This window comes from Arvicanthis niloticus, chromosome 3 (genome assembly GCF_011762505.2).
Source record: "Arvicanthis niloticus isolate mArvNil1 chromosome 3, mArvNil1.pat.X, whole genome shotgun sequence".
NCBI classification, from domain to species: Eukaryota; Metazoa; Chordata; class Mammalia; order Rodentia; family Muridae; genus Arvicanthis; species Arvicanthis niloticus.
In genome coordinates this window covers 118082978-118101686 of record NC_047660.1, presented here as the reverse complement: position 1 = coordinate 118101686, position 18709 = coordinate 118082978, and the positions used below count along the sequence as shown (strand labels likewise).

The 18709-nt window shown below is 42.4% G+C and overlaps 1 protein-coding gene across 11 annotated transcripts in view; it reads right to left on the bottom strand.

Annotated features, from left to right (window-relative positions):
- Plekhm3 (pleckstrin homology domain containing M3) overlaps positions 1–18709 on the bottom strand; it is a 190504-nt gene that overhangs the window by 87015 nt on the left and 84780 nt on the right. For all 11 annotated transcript variants that reach the window (XM_076931778.1, XM_076931776.1, XM_034498822.2 and 8 more), the window contains 2 exons: positions 14727–14872; positions 5129–5322 (listed from right to left, as the gene is read on the bottom strand). In XM_076931778.1, coding sequence (XP_076787893.1) covers positions 5129–5322; positions 14727–14872 — 340 coding nt within the window. The remainder of the gene's footprint in view (positions 1–5128; positions 5323–14726; positions 14873–18709) is intronic.

The following is an 18709-nucleotide window of genomic DNA, read 5'->3' as shown; positions in this document are numbered from 1 at the left end:
TGATCATGGGTACACATGTGTACCATTGAGCACGTGTAAAGGCCATAGGAAACCTGAAGTATCGACCTGGGGTAAAACGTTCTTCCCCCTTTGTCTTTGGGGAGGGGATGACGAGGCCTCCTTTCTCTTCTCTGCCATATGCCAGGCTGGCTGGCCTGTGAGCTTCCAAGGATTCTCTTGGCTCTGCTGCCTGTCATCTTCCCTAGGAGTTTCTGAATTACAGAAGCACAATACCATGCCCAACTTGTGTGTATCTGTCTGTGTATTTGTGCATGTGTGTGCATTAAATGGGCAACTCCTTCTTTTAAAATGCCATTTCAGAGCTTAGCAGAGCCATCCCTGTAAAGCCAAACAGAGCAGGTCTGTTGGCTAAGTCTAACCTTGAGGTTCCTTACTTGGTACCTCTGATTTACACCTATCCTCCTAGACCTAGTTTAGTTGAGCATGTAGGCATTTCCTTATGTCCCTTCAAAACATGTCCCTTAACGGCTACTGATCCAATGCGTCCTGACACTGCCAAGATTTCCCAGAGTTCTTCACACACCTTCATGTGTGGACACGATAAATAACTCTTCTAACAAAAAGTTAACAAGGCCTTGAGCTAATTCAGCAGGGTCACCATCTGGGAGTCATCAGAAACAGAGAACTGTCAGCACTGTAAACATTTTAGGCTTCATGGAAGACACTGACTCTTTCTAAACTAATCAGTGCTGCCAGTCAAGATTTGCAGCAGAGATTCAAGAACGAGACATCCATTTAACAACAATAACAAGACCAGTGAGGATGAAAACCGTACAGTCACAATAACAAGGGTCTAAAAGCAAACTGTGACTTCCCTAATAAGGCAGAGACCCAAGTTGGCTCCCTGGCGGTCAAGCACCAATACGATTAATCAGTCTGTTTCCAGTTTTCTTGCGACAGCAATATTAACAGTTTGCTTTACTCTGTTTATATGGCGCTGACAGGTCTTCGGCATGTTGGGCCTACTTGCTGGTGATTAATGACCACTCTCATTCTGAGGTAAAACCAGGCAGGAAGAAACTGCCTTCTATGACTAGTTAGGAACCGCATTCTCTGCTATTTTTGTTGTTGTTTCCCTGTTGCCCATTGGTACCTCCCTCTGTCTGAGGGCATTCATTCTCCTCTAACTGGTTCAGCTCCCTTTCTCTGCCCTGAGATGCTCTGCCCTCTGCTTAAAAAGAGAACCTAAAATGCACACTGTGAATGAGCTTGGCATCTTGAAAGATATTGTTGGTTCATTTTGTTATAAAAACCTCATTTCTATAAAAATGAAAGAATAGATATAAAGTGGCTCTGGAAATGGAAATTTTAGCATTTGGAGTAGGTAATAATCAGCTGTGTTTACATACATAGACAACAGAGATGGAATTATATACAGGTTACTGTAGGAAGTATTGTCACCTCAGAAAGTCTGAGAGATTATTGCACTGAACAGTTCTACTTCAGCAAGGTCACAAAGACTTGAAATAATATAAAGGACCCACTCTGTCCACATACTCTCCCTTATAAAAAGAAAGCTGTAAGCGTACTATTTATCCCTAGTGTACTTATCTTTTTCCCGTTGTTTTTAATTCACTTCATGTGTACGTGTATCTGTGCACACACATTTGTGCTGTGGGGGCATGTGGAACTGTAAGGACAAGTTTGTAGGTGCTGGTTCTCTCCTTTACCATGTGAGTTCTGGGGATCAAACTCAGGTTATCAGACTTAGAAGCAGGTGCCTTTACCCATTTGGCCACCCTTCTTTCTCTGTTTACTTGTTTGTTTAGACAGAGTCTTGCGATATAGCCCTAGCTGACCTCACTCTCTCTATGTGGACAGAACGGCTTTGAATCTGCACCCTTATTCCCTTAGCCTTATAAATGTAGGATTACAAGTGTGTGCCTCATCACCCAGTCACCAAATATTATTTTTATTTTTATTATACTTTATTTTATTGTGACAGAATCTCTGGTAGCCCAGACTGGCCTTGAATATATGATATAGCCAGAGATAACCTCGAACTCCTCATCTTTTTACCTCTGACTACTTAAGTCCTGGGATTCAGGCATGTTACAGTAACTCCAACATCATCTTAACACACCTAAGTGTAGAGGACCTAAGAAAATGAAAACTACACAAAGAAGAACGGGCTTCTTGTAAGGGCTGCTAGGAAGCAGCATCTCATTGCTTGCACTTAGATGTGTCTTGCACGCTCAGACGCCAGGTAGCTTCCTACAACACTTCCCTGTGTGCTTCTCTCCTCAGACAGCAGCAGAACTGCATTAGTTCTGACACAGACGACATCCGGGCTGGCTTAAAGTGGAACATTTTTATCAAAGGTCTTTGAAGTCAGATGTAAGAACAATCTGATATGAAAGCACTATTAATTACAATAATACTATATACTAAGCACCTACTATGGACCAGCACTGTTGTAAATGTTTCAGTTATGCAAACGTGTTTCATTTCCACTACTGTGACTGTCCTGAGTTAAACAATAGTCTTTGTTTGAAGTACAGAATATGAGAGAAAGTAGAACAATACACTCAGCCACATTTGGGCAAACTTTGAACCCCTTATGTGAACTTTAATAATGCATCTAATGTAAAGGATTGACAGGAGAGGGGCAGAGTGATATTACCTAGACTATTTATAAAGGTTCTAAAACAGTTCTGGGAGAGGAAAGGTTTAACAGTTATCTCAGAAACTGCAGTACACATTTTTAAATTTTAAATGTGTAGCAAAATTGGAGTTTATCAAGAAAAGGCTTCAAAATAGATGTAAGCAGGAAGGTAAAAGACTTAAGTAAAGAACAGTACTATATGCCTTAGGGTAGCCTGGCCTGCCCAAGAAACATGCCTGACTGAATAGTTTGATTCATTTGATCAGTTATTTCTTTAATTTATCCATTCAAACTCTTCGTAGGTCTGGATAGGTGGGTAAGGGACAAATAGGGAAGCAAGAAGAAACTAACTGGTCTTCCTCACTCTGAGAAGGTAACTGGTTTCACTCACTGTTCAATGGTCTCAACTGGCATTTATACCCGTATGTGCTTCCCTTCCTTCCCTGACTCTGTCCTTCTAGCCACTCAAAACTGTATGCACTGCTTTATGTGATGGCCAGGAGCAAGCTCAGAAGACAGAAAAGGGCCTTCATTCCTGTAGCACTGCGACTAGCCTCTCAAGGCCTTTGTCCTAAACTTCTACTTCTCTCTTGCTGGTCCAGCTATGAGGTAAATGGTGGCAAATCACGCGACTGCTGGAGCGGAGATTCCAGTTATCCATAAGAGGAGGGGCCTTCTATTTAACTTCCCAATGTATGCCATGTTTGGAATACTTTAACCAAAGCCAAATATTATAATAGAAAGGTATCTAATAGGATTCCCATGTGGATTAGCATGTACCAAATGCACTTGTACCAAGTGCAAGGTGAAGGGCAGAAGCCTAGGGTGTATTTTAATGCCATGCTTAATTAGCATCCCATTAGCTTTTCATATCATCCACAAACATAGGCACAAGGAACACAAGCTCTGAACAACTCCAAAAAGTACTGAAGTAGCAAATGAGAATATTTTGAGGGCTAAAAGAAATGTTGTTTCTATCTAATTCAGTTGCTAAATGAACTGGAACCACAAAATTCGCCTGTCCTTCAAGGACAGTGCTGAGAATTCCTTTTAGGTATATGGATGTTTTGCATGCATGCATGTATGCACCATGTGCATGAACTGCCCATCAGAAGAGGGCACAGGATTCCCTAGAAGTGAGGTTATAGACAGTTGTCAGCTGCCATGTTGGGTACTTGGGGTCAACCCTCTGGAATATAAGTAAGTACTTTTGACTACTGAGCCATCTTTCCAGTCCCCTAGAAAAGCTCTGAGCTTTTAAAATGAAGATCTGCCTAGTTTCTATGAAAGTAAGTCTCTACTGCTTTCTGGAAAAACACCTAGGTGACTGAGTGGGGAGTGCTCTGCTCCATGATCTGCTTTTTAAATTATTATTTCATAAGAGCTCATCTGCAGAGCATATACCTTTCACTATCTACAGTTAGTTCTAAAATGTCTTCTTCAGATACCTGGGCTCACGTTAGTTTCTTTGGATCTAATTGAATTTTAAATTGTAAACTCCATCATTTTGATTCTTTCCAAAGACTCTTATCCAGGTAGGCTTCCAGAAACATGTACTATGATTAATATATGCTGCTGGTCATTTCTTTTCTTTTTCTTTTTTTCTGACTTTTCGAGATGGGGTTTCTCTGTGTAGCCCTGGCTGTCCTGGAACTCACTCTGTAGACCAGGCTGGCCTCGAACTCAGAAATCCACCTGCCTCTGCCTCCCAAGTGCTGGGATTAAAGGCGTGTGCCACCACCGCCCGGCTTGGTCATTTCTATTAAAATGAAAAATATCAAAAGGTATTTTAGGGACTTATGCATGCCGTCAACAATTCTTTCAAGTATAAACTGGTTCATATATGCCAAGGGTGAGAATTTAAATGCTCATAAAATACAACTGTAAAAGAAGGAATTTTATAAGAGCGAGCACATTTTAACTTCATTTTAAGGATGAGTTTGTTTTGCTCTGTGTGTTTTATGAACTATGAGCTGACTCTGTTACTGAGAAGAGAGCAGCCTGTACCAAGTGCAAAGTGAAGGGCAGAAGCCTAGGGTGTGTATTTTAATGCCATGCTTTCCTGCCTGCAGCAGTTACCAAGTTAGTATATTTTCTTTTGTACAGAAAAAAAGAGATTTGAATAATCATTTGCATTTTTCCCATTAAAATAAGTTTTAGTTGTGAAATATTTTAGGCCTGCTCATGCTTACATATGATAAGCAACAAGTAAAAACTAGAAAAGTACTAATACCTGTCTACGTCTACGTGACCTGTGAGCACCCCACTGTGAGCACCCCATGGGGTTATGACCTTAGATTAACACACTGGGAGGGAAGGCTGAGCAGTGTTGCTCACTTTTGCTTAGTTCAACTGACTGAGGACAAAGGAGAAAGTGAAATGAGCCAGCGGCAGAGATGGTCTGGTGGTGGAGGGAGACATAAAGACCTGGAGAAGGGCTGACTTGGAAAGGGGCTCAGGAGGCATCTGACAGGCTTCCTGAGCTCGAATTCAATGACTTACCTGCGTCGCAGATCCTCCGCCACTGCCGCCCGGCAGCTGAACAAATAGGCTCGGAGTGATTTCAACCGCTGTCGCAGCCGTACAACGGTGGCCAGCGGCTCCGCATGTAGGTATAGCATGGGGTTCTCCTGCTGGATGTCGATCAGGGGCTCTTCATACACGTACTCCAGAAACTCCTTGGCCTGTTTGGACACCTGCAAAACAAGCCTTGGCTGTCAGCACTGGCAAGTCACCCAGCCTTCCACACCTGTCTGCTCTGCCTAGAAACCACACCTTGTGACAAAGTAGGTAGTATTGCTGGTCACTGCTAAGGGAAGAGGTCCACTGAGAAGCTAAACACTGTGTAGCTTCTCTTCTCACCTCTAGAAGCTCAACTGGCAAATGTGGAAGGAATTCATTAACTGCACAGCTCAGCTGTGTTAGTAATTACAGAAGCCTATACCTGGGACGGCACAGACCTCACAGATCTACCACGCCAATGTCATGTTTCTGATTTGTTTGGTTTTATGTATCCTACTGTGATGAACTAAGATGTGGCCAAGAAAGAAACTTGGTGTAAGGTATTCAAATGCTGCCTGTCTGTTCGATTTGCTCTGTAATTAGCTCTGTAATTATTTCAAGTAATATACAAAAACAAAAACCCAAAACAAAACAAAACAAAAAAAAAAAACATAAAAAATTTAAAAAACCCTCATAGTCTTGCAAACATGGATACATAGTCTACAATACTTTAAAAAGATATTTTTTTCAAATAGAAAACTACATGTATTGTCAAATATTAATAAAAACATTAAAATGAATACATGGGTATGCTCAAGAAAAAGAAGAAAAGGAAGGATGGAAGGAGAAAACTCTTGTGGAAAGTAAACTGACTAAATAGAAACACCTCCAAAGAGAGATGAGATGCCTTTCGAAGGCCTGTGGGTGTGGGCTGATTGCTGTCCATACATCCATCCATTATAATCTTTCCAAGTTCTTTTTAAGCAGCATTGCTCTAGGTTGAGGTAAATAGTGTACAGGAAATACAATGTACCAGAGAAAGAGACGGCAGCTCCAGGGCAACCCACAACAGAGAGAAACTTCAGTACTACATCACACTATGTCATGTGGGTAACTGGACCCTCCAGGCTGGTTTGCTGATACTCAGATGGAAACCGCCCAGTGACATACTGAGCTGGCCCAGCCTCTGTTTATGGAAGGTAAGCCTCTCCTCCAGTTCCCACTAACTGTCTCCAGAAGCAAGGCTGCGATACTGCACTAACACAAACAGTGATGTTCATTGAAAAGAAAACTGCAAATCCACTATGCTTCCCACCCCACGGCAGCAGCTTACCAATAAGGAGAACACAAGCCCTACCCTCACCTGGCTATTTAGTAGGAAAGATAAAGATTCAAAACAAAACCACATGCAGCCTATCACAGAGGGCTTGCAGGTAGCTTAACCAGGAAAATCACCTTTCCTGGGGAAGGGGCAAGGAGCCAGGTAGGCCTGGTGAAGCAAGCAATGCTGGATCTAGGTCTGGAATTACAAGTGGAAACTCATTTGATGAACAGAATGGCCAGGGAAGTACGAGGAGGAAACACCAGGTTGACAAATCACTAAGTCCCTTGACATATAATATGGAATGGGAGTATGACTGTTAGATGTGAGGCTATTATGTACTTATTAAAAGTGTATTACTTATACACAATCATGAAGTTCTTCTCAAAGTAGAAAGCTCACATCTAAGTTTACATTTCCTACAGGGCTATGAAAGTGCATTATTTCTTAAAGTGTGCGTGTGTGAGTATGTGCATGCGTGCATATAAGCAATTATTTCTGAGATAAACGTGTGTGTGTCTGGTCCTATGATGTCATGCAGAGAGTGACAAAGTTAAAGAAGCTTAATAGACTAAAAATCCAGGCTACGAGCAGCCCCAGAATTAGCCAAGATCTTTAACTGCTTTACCAGATCGGAAACGACAAGGTACCACCAGAGTGCAGTAGCCTCTGCTCTCATCTGTGAAGCAAAGACATGAGTACATGGCAGACACTGTAGTAGGCCAGGCCTTCTGTGAAGAACAAAGCAGCTGTGGCCCTGTCCTCAAGCACCTCCTGGCTCCAGCTCCAGCTCCATGCAGACAGACAAAACTGAGTTACATGTTGTATTTACTGTGTTTAAATATCAGCTGCACTTACATATTTTCAATGAGAAAAACAAGCCTGATGGTGTTTAGGGAAGTGAAGTACAATCCACTTGAAACTGTTGCTAAAAAATGATGTATTGTACAATTCAATTAGTCTTCCTGGGTGTACAGAACAGTGTTTATACTGAGTCAGGGCCCTGCTGAATTAGGTTAACAATGCTACCTTTTAGTAGGTGAACAGAAGGACAAAGGGCACTGGCCAGTCTCCCAGGCCTTAAAAGGATTCTCTCTTCAGGTGCTACTTAAGCCCAAAAACAAAAGGGGAAAATAAAATCTTTTACAGAGACAGTAAAAGCCGGGGGACTAGTAGGACAGCAGCTGCTGATAGCAGCCTTCATAAACTAAAACGAGGAAAAAGAGAAACAGAGCTGGCTTCAGTAATGGCAAGGCACTGCCTTCCCAATTTATTAACGAGCTCTCCTCCCACAGAGCGCATCACTGGTTGCTTGGGTGTGTGAACACATCCCTGGCTGCTGCAGCCATTTTTGGCAACAAGGCTGAGCTCATGGTCAAAGTCTTCAGAGCCCAGATTCCTTTGATTTCCACTCCATTCACAAAGACTAGTGAGGTAGGTTTTAGGAAAACTTGAAACTTGGCATGAAATAAACGTTAGTTGTGCAAAACAGAGCTTTATAATTAATCTCCTTCTGATTCCTTGAGCTCTCAAAGTTTTCCTCCTTTTACTGGCAAGATGATTTGACTATTATATAAAAGCTCTTTCCAAAAAGAAAAACTTTTAAGTGAGTATTGACCTAAGGAAGAAGCTACACTCTTATTAACCTAAGGGAAGACGTCACTGGTATTCTTGGGTAGGAGTTTCTTTTTCTGCTAATCTAAACATGGCATGAGTCACAGTTTAACACCAGGTATGTCCCAATAAATAGCTGAGATACTGTCCTTCTTGCAAATCAAAACATGAAAACCAAAAATGCTAGAGTGCTATTTTTTTTTATTTTTATTTATCATTATTGTGTGAGCGTGTAGTTGTGAATGATTGGTGGGTAGGGACAACATTTTCATGCCATGTTTTACCTGTGAAGGTCAGAGGAAAACTTTCAGGTCTGACTTCTCTTCTTTCATTGTTGGTTCTGCAGACCATAGTATGAACTATGGGCTAGCCTAGGCTGGCCTAGACACTGGGTTAGAGATATGTACCACTGTGCCTGGTCTCATTGCTCCTGTCGTGCATAAACAGAACAGCTTATATCACAGGGACTCAACATCACTGCTGTGCTTATGTTTCTGATTCCTTGAGCTCTTGAGGTGTGTGAGCTGATTCTGTCTTCACAGCCCTGCAGTCTACATGACTTATGAGGAAAGAAGCCCAAGTAGAAACATGTCCCCCTCCTGGTTACAATAAGGAAAACTAGAGAGGACAGCACAATCACAATGAAATTAGTTACAAACTAATGATGACCAAATCTGTGACTGCACACATGCACTGACAAACGAACACATGTAATCTGAACATAAGTGTAACTGTTGCAGATTTGAACACAGCATGCATTTTGTTACAATGGTAACAACTACCTCTTAATTGCAGAATTACTGGATGTTGCTCAGGTTTGCATAATCCTGAGAGAGGATTCTAGAATACTGTTCTGGCATGTTCACTCACAAAACAGCCCTGGGTAAAGAGGTAATGGGCAAAGGAAAAACAGTCAAGCACAGATGCAATTTAAAGTGATGTGGTGGCGGTAAGGACGCCGCTTTTATTAAAGGAGGAAAAGGCCAAAGAAAACACAAAAGGACATGATCTTAGCGTAACAAGGAAAGGAAAAAATAATCTAGTCAGTTTTCCTCAATCTATGTTCCCAGGATTACTAGTCCTACAGAAAAGATTTCTTCAGTGTCAGAAAAACAAATAGGCTGCATAGCACTTTCTTGGTGATTCAAAGTGGAGCATGTTCTCATATCCGATCTCTGAGACACTTCGTAGTGAGAAAACCTGCTTGGGTTGGGTTAAGGCTGTAGCTCGACAGTAATGACAAGGAGGGAGGAAGAATAGGGGGAGGAGGAATAGGAAAAGAAGGGGGAAGATGAGGAGAGGAGGAAAGGATTACCTGCTTAACACATCTACTCCTAAGTCTACTTCAGTACAGATACGACAGTTTAAGGATTACCTGCTTGTACCATCTTCTTCTCCAGTGTGTGTTTCAGCCCTGTTGTAGGCAGAAGAATGGTAGAAAGGCTGTTCTATGCTCCACTCGTCAACTGGAAACAGAACATCCTTCTCTAACTTCACTGTCTCCTCTGACCAAGCTGTAAACTCATTGGCTCTTTCCAATCCTCATCAAAATGGCGGCCTTCCAACAGAGCCCTCCTTACAAGTGCCAAACCTGGGAGTGTTCCACAGAATCCACTTTGAAAAATAGTGAATTAATTCATTGTCTGTATTTAATCAAGTCCAGAGACCTCAGATGACTTATTTATGGTCATGTCATGGCAGAGTGGAACCAGGACTCAGAACTCTGGACACCCTGCTCTGTGCTCCGTAGCCTGCAGTCACAGTACCTTCAGTTTTTAATTACTCTGCCATAACTTATGTGCTCACTGTTCTATAAAAGAAGTGCTCCCTGTCCCTCCTCCATCCTTCTTTCCTGTCAGAAGGCAGGTAGGCTGCAAACAGAGACAGGCTATGATGCAATTAGACAGCGCTGGCATGTAGGCTCACATTTGAGTTCCACTCTAAAATAATGATGAACATGAGAAGTATCTCAAGTCCAAAGTCAGTTTTGTATCTATGTAGTAAAAGCATTCATGAGGGCAGAAACCACATTCTCTTTGAGCCATACACTCTTACTTCAGATACAATTTTAACAGTTTGGTTTTATTTCTAAGTTTATAACACATTTAGAGTCAATAATGAAGAAAGAGGAAAGGCAGCTAGAGGCAACAGAGCTTGTCTTGAATACCTCTCAAGATGGAGAGATAGGCTTGTGTAACATGGAAAGCCCCTAACTAAATGGAATGTGAATATTCAGGCTAGGACACACAAAACATTTTTTAAAAGTACAACCATGGGGAAGTGGTAAGAAGGTTGAGTGTTTTGAATTGTATCTGATTGGTCTGAATGGGGAGCCAGGAAGTTATCTTTAAAGAGAATTTCATTAGAAAATGGCTACAGAATTTAAGGATAGGGCTTAACTCCTTCTCCAACCATGAGGCCCAGTTCAGTCTGTAGCACAGACACCAGATATGAATGCAATCTTGCTTTTGAAAGTAATTACAATTACTAATACTCCGGAGGGCAGCCAGGAAATACTTAAGATGACAATTTTATTCTGCTCTGCGAAACCATTTTTTCAGCGGGTAGTCAAGCAGTCACGTACTTGCTATTAAGTACAGTAGGCAGATCTAACAGAACGATGTCTGGATTTAGAAACTGATAGGTCTAAATTGATCCTCACAATTAGGAGCATTAAGCTAATTCCTGGTATCTGAGCAAAGACAGACAGATGCTGGACTAAATGGAATATAGTTCCTCCATGCCAGTGACAGATGATCCAGATAAAATCAGCTGGCTGTGTTCCTGCAGTAAAACTGTCCCTGGTCCACTGAGAATGTGGGAAGCAGAGGTCTGACTCGTCATGTGCAGTGAATGAAGTGAGTGTACCTAACAAATGTCTTTAATTAGCTACCTATTCCCTCAAAGCAACTCTAGTTATCTAAGGACCACCACAACATGGCCCATCTTACAGAAAGATCCTAGGTTTTGGCACCAGCTAGACTGGTGGTTTCCATAGTCTTCAGAGCTCTCTGTGAACAGCCATGGCCCTCAAGAACTATGCCTGCCTTGGCCATCTGCTGTCAGTGCCTCCTTTTTGCTTTTGTTCTGCTGACTGATAGGCATTCCGCTGGCAGGTACCATCAGCCCCAGCTCTCAGCAGACCACGGGGCCATGACTACCTCACTCACTTGCTTGGTGTTAGCTGTTACAGCTCTGCTCCAAGCATATTAACCTAAAGTGAATTCAACCAGCCTGCCTCCCTAAATATGTTTTTATCTCATACATGCACGAATAATATATTTATTAATATATTAATATTAAGTACAAGTACAAGATGCAGAAGAAGGCCAACTGTCTAGGAGAGGAAGGAAGGAATTAGGGAGGAAATACGGTTCAAGTCAAGTTTTAGGGTTTGCTGGGCTAGGTGAGGTCAAAAGAAAGCCAACAGGTGTGAGCCAGGCTGGCAGAATAGGGATTAGAAAGGATAGCCATGACTTTAAGGAAGGAAGAGACTAGTGGGAATGAATGTGGACAAAGGAGCCAGCGAGGGACTAGAGATCACCAAGGAAGCGGGACTAATTACGGGGTCTGGTCCTAACTGAGCACTTAAAATGCACTAGCACTGTGCTAGGCCCCTCTGTGACTCATCCAAGCAAAGAGCAGCCCTCACGCCATACGTATTCTTATTACCTTTATTGTAAGATGAAAACATAATACAGGGACTGAGCAGGAAATGCACCTGAATATTAGGACCAGAAGTGAAGGCAAGAAGCGTCTCTAGAAGGCAGCCGGCTTCTGTTGTATGCCTGCTATTGAGAACACGTGTGTAGTCCTCAGAGCATGTGTGTAGTGGGGTTGAGAGCATGACCTCATATTAAAATTAAGTCTTGGTTCTTGTATTGCCAGGACACACGAACCATTCTCAGACTGGTAGAGGGAACACTCGAGGATGTCTCCTATGCTTGGCAGTAGAGGTGTGGGGTCATTCGTACGACTATGAATATCTCCATCTGCATTTGGTGAGTGTGATGGAGGCCATGTAGAACATAGTGTGTTGAGTCTGAGGTGCCCATGGGATAGGCTTCACTCTCAGTCAGTCGGAAGTCACTCCTGCTTACGTAAACTGTGTGCCACCAACTGTGCTAAGCCACAGCGCCCTCCTCAGCCCACCTTCACAGAGAAAACACATAGTGGGCAATTAATTATATAAATAATGTGGTGACGAGAATACTACCTTGCACTCCATAAGTACTGATGACACAATTTCTTACATTTTTTATTGTAAGTCTAGCCTTTAAAACTAAGCCATCTCTCCAGCCCATTTGTAGTGCTTTTCTTTTTAAACTAAACTAAAATAAAAATTTTTTATAAGTAATTAAATGTCTGTGTGTGGAAGAATGTACACATGTGAGTGTAGGTGCCCAAGGAGTCCAGAAAAGGGAGTCAAAGTCCCTGGAGCTAGAGCTACAGGTAGCTGTAAACTGTCTGACTTGGGTGCTGGGAATTGAGCGCAGATCCTCTGCAAGAATAATATATGTTCTTAACCACTGAGCGTCTACCTAGCCCTCAAATAAGACGATGGGATCCCTGAGAGAGCTCAACCCACCAAGCTTTTTGTGTTTTTCTTTTAATAACCTACTCCACACAACTCTCAAGTATAAATGTGTGCATTACAAAAAGCACAGTGCTTATTTGGCATGCAGTGTGCTGGGCACCATTCTACTATCTTCATATATGTCAGCCATTCAACCAGTGGGAATATCTTCATCTTGTAAACAAGAAAACTATAACACTGAGAGTCTAAATAACTTACCCAGGTCACACTCCAGTAAGTGACAAAGCCAAGACTTGAACCTAGACAGGTTGGGCTCATTTTATATATTAGCAAACTGGTGCTTGGGAGAGTTCAAGGAATTTGTCTCCCACTAACCAAACATACAAGACGGGGCTGAGGTATGCTTTGGACAGATGTCTAATTAACACCAATCCACCATAGTAAAACCATGATGGGGAAAGGAAGGGCTAAAGTTGACACAGGAGCAGAAGAATAGACCTTCTGTAAGAGGAGTGTGGCTCTCTGTGGAAGGGCAGTGAGGAGTGTGTGGTAAGTTGATGGAGGTGTTTCCTAATCATCCAACTTTCCCTATTAGCAGGAGAGTTTCCAGAGAAACCCAGATGGAAACTCAATCTCTTAAGATCACACATAGTGAAACCAAGAAATCTGATCAAAACCACTGGTGCAAATGAAAAGAGCTTCCATGCGCTTCCAATCCATCCCACACTCTCAGACTCCTTGCTCTCATTCTGCGGTTCAGCCACTGACCAACTCCCCTGCTGTCTACAGGATGCCATTCTCCCTCTCTCAACTTCATTATTCCAGCCTTTCTCCTCAGTCCTGAGGCGTTCACATCAGCATAGGAAAACATGCTGTTATTTTTTTTTTCTATTAAAACAAAAGTCAAACCTAACTTGACCCCGCTCCCCTTTGAGTCCCTCTCCACCTGTCTTCTTCCCTTCTGAGCAAAACTTCTCCTATTCTTGTCATTTCTTTCTTTCTTCCTATTCTATGTTGAGCCTGCTCCAGTCAGACCTCAGCTCCTGCCTTTCCATTCAGACTGCTCTCATTAGGGTCTCTAATTACCTCCACATGACTGAAGCCAATGGTCAGTCCTCAGGGCTCATCTTATGTGACCTATCAGCATCTGTCACAGTTCATCTGGAAGCGCTTTCTTCACATGGCTTGTCAGGCCGCCTGGGCTCCTTCTACCTCACTGCTCACTCACCCCTGGTCTCCTGCCACCCTTTGCTGCCCCTCTTCTCTCTACCCTCTTACGTTAGGATGACCCAACATGTCTTGCATGTTCCTCCTCCCTGTTGCTTTGCATTTTTATAGCTGACAAATGTGCTATTCATGCTGCTTGGGTGCCTCCCTTGTCTGCTAGTCATTACTGTGCAGAGCTCTTAGCATATCCCCACATTTCTCATGAGCGTCCATGTTTTAATAAAAGGAGTACTAATAAGTGCTTGAGGGTCACTAACTGTACTCATCCTTCAGTGGGCTGCTACCCAGAAGTCCTCATAGTGTCACCTAGGATTCCAGTTCCAAGGGCTGAACGTGCCTGAAGACTGACTGGCTTTCACCTGAATCAGTGCTATTTGATCACAAGAAACACTTTGGGTCACATATGCCTTTCCCAGAGATCAGAGGCATGCTCTTGAACAGTCTCCATTTTCTAATGAAAATCCAAGAGAGGCCTCCAACTGTATAGAATTCTCTTAGCACCTATAGTTAATTATCAAGGCCTAGAGGCAAAAACTTACAGACAGATAAATAGCTCAAAAGATATACATATATTTTAAAATTAAGAATTAATAAGAATCATAATTTAAAAAATCTTTATAAATAGTGAGATGGGTAAGAAGTATTAGATAAAGTCTGGTGACACAGATGGGCATAATGGCATGTGTCTGTCAGCCCAACTCTGTCAGCTAGAGACAGAGGGACTGTGAATTTGGGGCCAGTCTGAACTACAAAGTGAGATCCTGTTTTTTATTTTTGTTTTGTTTTTACAAGACTATTTAATCAAATTTGCCTCAGTTTATAGTTATCTTTAAAATCCACCTGACAATATATAAACACCTGAATTGCCACCATCAAGTGTACCCAAGGTTGGCACCTACCTTGTATTTTGAGGTGTCCCAGTTGTGAACTATGCGTGCTGGGATGAGAAAGCTGTCGTCCACGTGGCAGCTGCTGCAGTAGTACCACCCACTGTAATTGCACACCTTGGCCTGGCCATTAGAGAGACCAATAGATCGCTGGCACCCTGTTCAAGACAAAGGACAGACTATGATTGCAGCTGGACTTTGAACACCAGAGAACAAGGCTATATAGCCCTTAAGTTCAATGACATCTGTAGCAGAGAACACATGGACCCATGTATCCCCTCCTTCCTAACCTGAGAGTCTTGACACCTTCATCTCCTGAGGGATAGATACTGTGTCACCTAACTAGACCCTTGTCCTTAGTCCCCTCTGATTCGGTTTCTTGTGCACATGGCTCCAGAGAGCAGTTTCTCCACAACTCTACCTTTATTTTCTCACCTTCCTCTTCAAAACCTAATTCATACTACACATTTATCTGGGAGTTTCTAATATGGGTTTGTTTGGCTTACATACATCTCTGAGAAAGAGACCTCTTCTCACTGATGGAAAACAAACAAGCAAACAAACAAACAAACAAACAAACAAAACCAGAGCCAGGCATAGTGGTCCACCCTGCGGTCCCAGAACCTGGGGCAAAGATCTTGAGTTTAAGGCCAGTGTAGGTTGCATGGCAAGTTCCAGAGTTCCACGCAGCCTGGGCAACTTAGCTAGCCCCCGTCTCAAAGAAACAAACCCAGGAGCTAGTGACATAGCTCAGCTTGTGGAGTGCTTGCCAAGCATTAAAGAAGCCCTAAGTTTAACCCTCAGCACTGCATAAAACTGTGATATGGTGGCATTTGCCATCTAGAGGCATTTCAATGTCAGAGGGAAGAGGATCAGAAGTTAAAGGTCATCTTGGCTATACATCAAGTTTGAGGTTAGCCTGTGTGACATGACATTTTGTTCACAAAAAGAAAATCAAAACTAAACCAAGACAATAAATAAATAAATAAATAAATAAATGAAAAGGAAGGCAGGTAGGGACAGAGAGGGGAAGAAAAGAAAGCTTTTTCAATGTTAAATGTGTTGTGTGAGATTACTCAGCAAATCAAAGGTAGAACTTGGATCTGGTGTCAGCTGGTCTAGTGACATGCCCCCAAACTGACACACAGAATTTCTTTGCTCACAAATGTCAATGTAAGGAGTCTGGATTTGACTGGCCCATCTCACCTTTGCAGCTTTCCTTCCTAAATCTCTCCTTTGGATATATAACCTATTTATTCCAGCCCAAGAACTTTCCACATCATCCCCAGGTAAACACAGATGTGCTCACTGCACCCTCAACACAGCGGACATGTTAGTTTCTACCCAATGTCTTCAGTGCTTGCTGCCTCTACAAGTCCTGCCTGTTGGTAGGTGACTGTTCAAGTCCTTTCCCTATCCTAGAAGTTTCATAATTCTATAAGCACAATCCAGGGACCTCCAGGAGACCTGACTAAATAACCAGAGCCCTGCTCCCAAAGACACCATGTTTCCTTAGTTTCCTTTTACTAACACAGAACTCCTGACACAATCATCCTACCCCTTAGAGCCCCAGCAAGGCTGATGAATACTATGCAAATAGCATCACTATTTTGACATGTCTTTACAGCTCTCACTATAGAATCCTTCCTGGTGGCATTCCTCATGGTTGGGTGTCAGAAATACATAAAGATATCTGACACAAGTTCATGATCTAAGTATAATAAAACTGTTCCTCCTCCTCCTCCTCCTCCTCCTCCTCCTCCTCCTCCTCCTCCTCCTCCTCTTCTTCTTCTTCTTCTTCTTCTTCTGATGATGATGATGATGATGGATAGTGTGGCAATCAGTTTTAAAACCCATTTCCATTACAAAAAAATTTATTTAATACAAACTGCCTACCTACAAAGATTCACATAAATTCTGTGAAAATACCACAAAAGCTAACAGAGTTTTCATCACAAATAAGATGGCATTAACAACTATTCCATTTCATAGGGCATCCTCTGCATGGAGAATTAGATTCTCTTGTTTTTACAAAGGGGACTAAAACATACATATGTTAGTGGCATACTCCAATAATAGATCTTCCCATAGTTCCTAAAATTTTTTTCTATCTTTATTTTATTATCAAATCATCATTTTTACTTTTTAACACTGGGGTTATAAACACAAAAATGCAGGATGTGGGGAAGGGGACACAGGAGCATAGGTGTTCAGGGGGAGTACAGATATCTTTCAGAACAGGGTATCAGCTGGGTGAAGGTTCAGGGGTCAGGTCACTATGACTCTGCCTATGATTCACTTGTCCTTATCTAAGTTGGTACTATCTGCCAAGGCTGCCTATTTACAAGGTCTATGACTACTCAGGCTGGTAGATTTCCACAAAAGCTGCCTGTTTACAATAGTTTATAGACATCTGTTTCAGTGTTTTTCCATAGAGACCCAAGACTTTGTGTTAGCAGGCATGTAAGTCAGGCCTTTTGCTGACTTTAGGCTTATGGCTGATTTTAGACCTTCAGTGTATAAGCAGGGCTGCTCCTAACATCTCCTCCCTTCTCCAAGTATAGAAGGGCCGTGGCAATTCTAATCTTGCCAAGGCGGGGATAGAGGCCTGACCTCCAGTAATTAAAGGGGACCTTATAATGACTCCGGTCCTCCTGTCGTTGTCCAGTGAGGCATGAGGGCCATACCCATCCCAACGTCTTTTTCCTGGAGAGGGGATACTTTTGACATCAACCCCTATGCAGTCAGGCTTGTCCCTCAGGGAACCCAGAGACATATTTTTAACTTTTATTTATATTCCCTTGCAGTGCTTAGCCTCGAAGCCTAAGCAAGAATTCAGACCGCCAGTCAGAGGGGGTTCTGGGTGGCCCCTCTCTGCTTGGTCTAGGGGCAGAAGTCCCCTTTTTTAGGTTGGGTGGAGATGGGATTTGGGAACACCCTGGATAGAGTAACAACCTCATCTTGAGTCTCCTGGTCCTCCATAGCTAACTTATGATAATGTATCTGAATAGATTTTGCTATCAGATTACCTATCTGTTGTTTTACAAAGTTAGTCATCCTATTTAAGGCCCAGGGACCAAAAGAAGTAATAAAAAATAACCCAATTAATGATCCCAAGGTGGAAGGAAGTAGGGTTGACAATCATGGAGAGGCTGAAGACCAATTCTTGTACCAGCTCTCATCTTTCTCTTTCTCTATCTGTCTTTTCTCAAGACCTCTTTGGCCTTTTTCATGCTGTCTTTAATCATCCCCGTTTTGTCTAAGTAAAAGCAACATTCTTCTTTAAGGGCTGTAAGTTCTTACAATTATTATCCTTTCCTAACTTTTAAGTAGCAACACAATCATTATGGGCCCACTTTTGAGGCTAGTTGAGGAATGAGAAACTACGGGCAGATGATAAGGACCACAGCAGCTTCTGTTTGATAGAGATGTCAGCGTCCTGGGTAGTAAACGCCAGAATGCTGTTTGCTGCACTCACAGACTGCGTTATTCATTTGGCATTTAGCACATGCCTCCTTGAACTGTGATGCATTTTTATGGGTCTCTCCAGCGAGGCAGACCATAAACTTCTCAGATATACTTTTTTAACCTCAGCACTTAACAGAGAGTTTAATAAATAGTAGATAACCAGTAAATGTTTGTGTCAAGGCATGATAAACTAGGAACCCTCCGGTAACACATAACACACATTCATGTAAAAGACTGTAATATCCTATAGTTATCCCAAAGTTAATCCGGTGAACCTCATTGCCTGCCTCTTCAAACAGCCTGCTTTCATTACTATTCCTGTTAAAATATGGTGCCTATTCTGAAGCCTGCACATTGACGGGCTTGCCTGCGATCAGCAAACAGCCTCAGGAGAGAGCTGGCACATCCAAACCCTGAGAATATTGCTGCTCATGATAATTAGTGGACAGTCAAACTGAGTAAACACTGAAAAGACAGAGTGGTAGAGCTCGATTAAGAATGGAGTCGGGTGAGGAGACTTCTGAGTG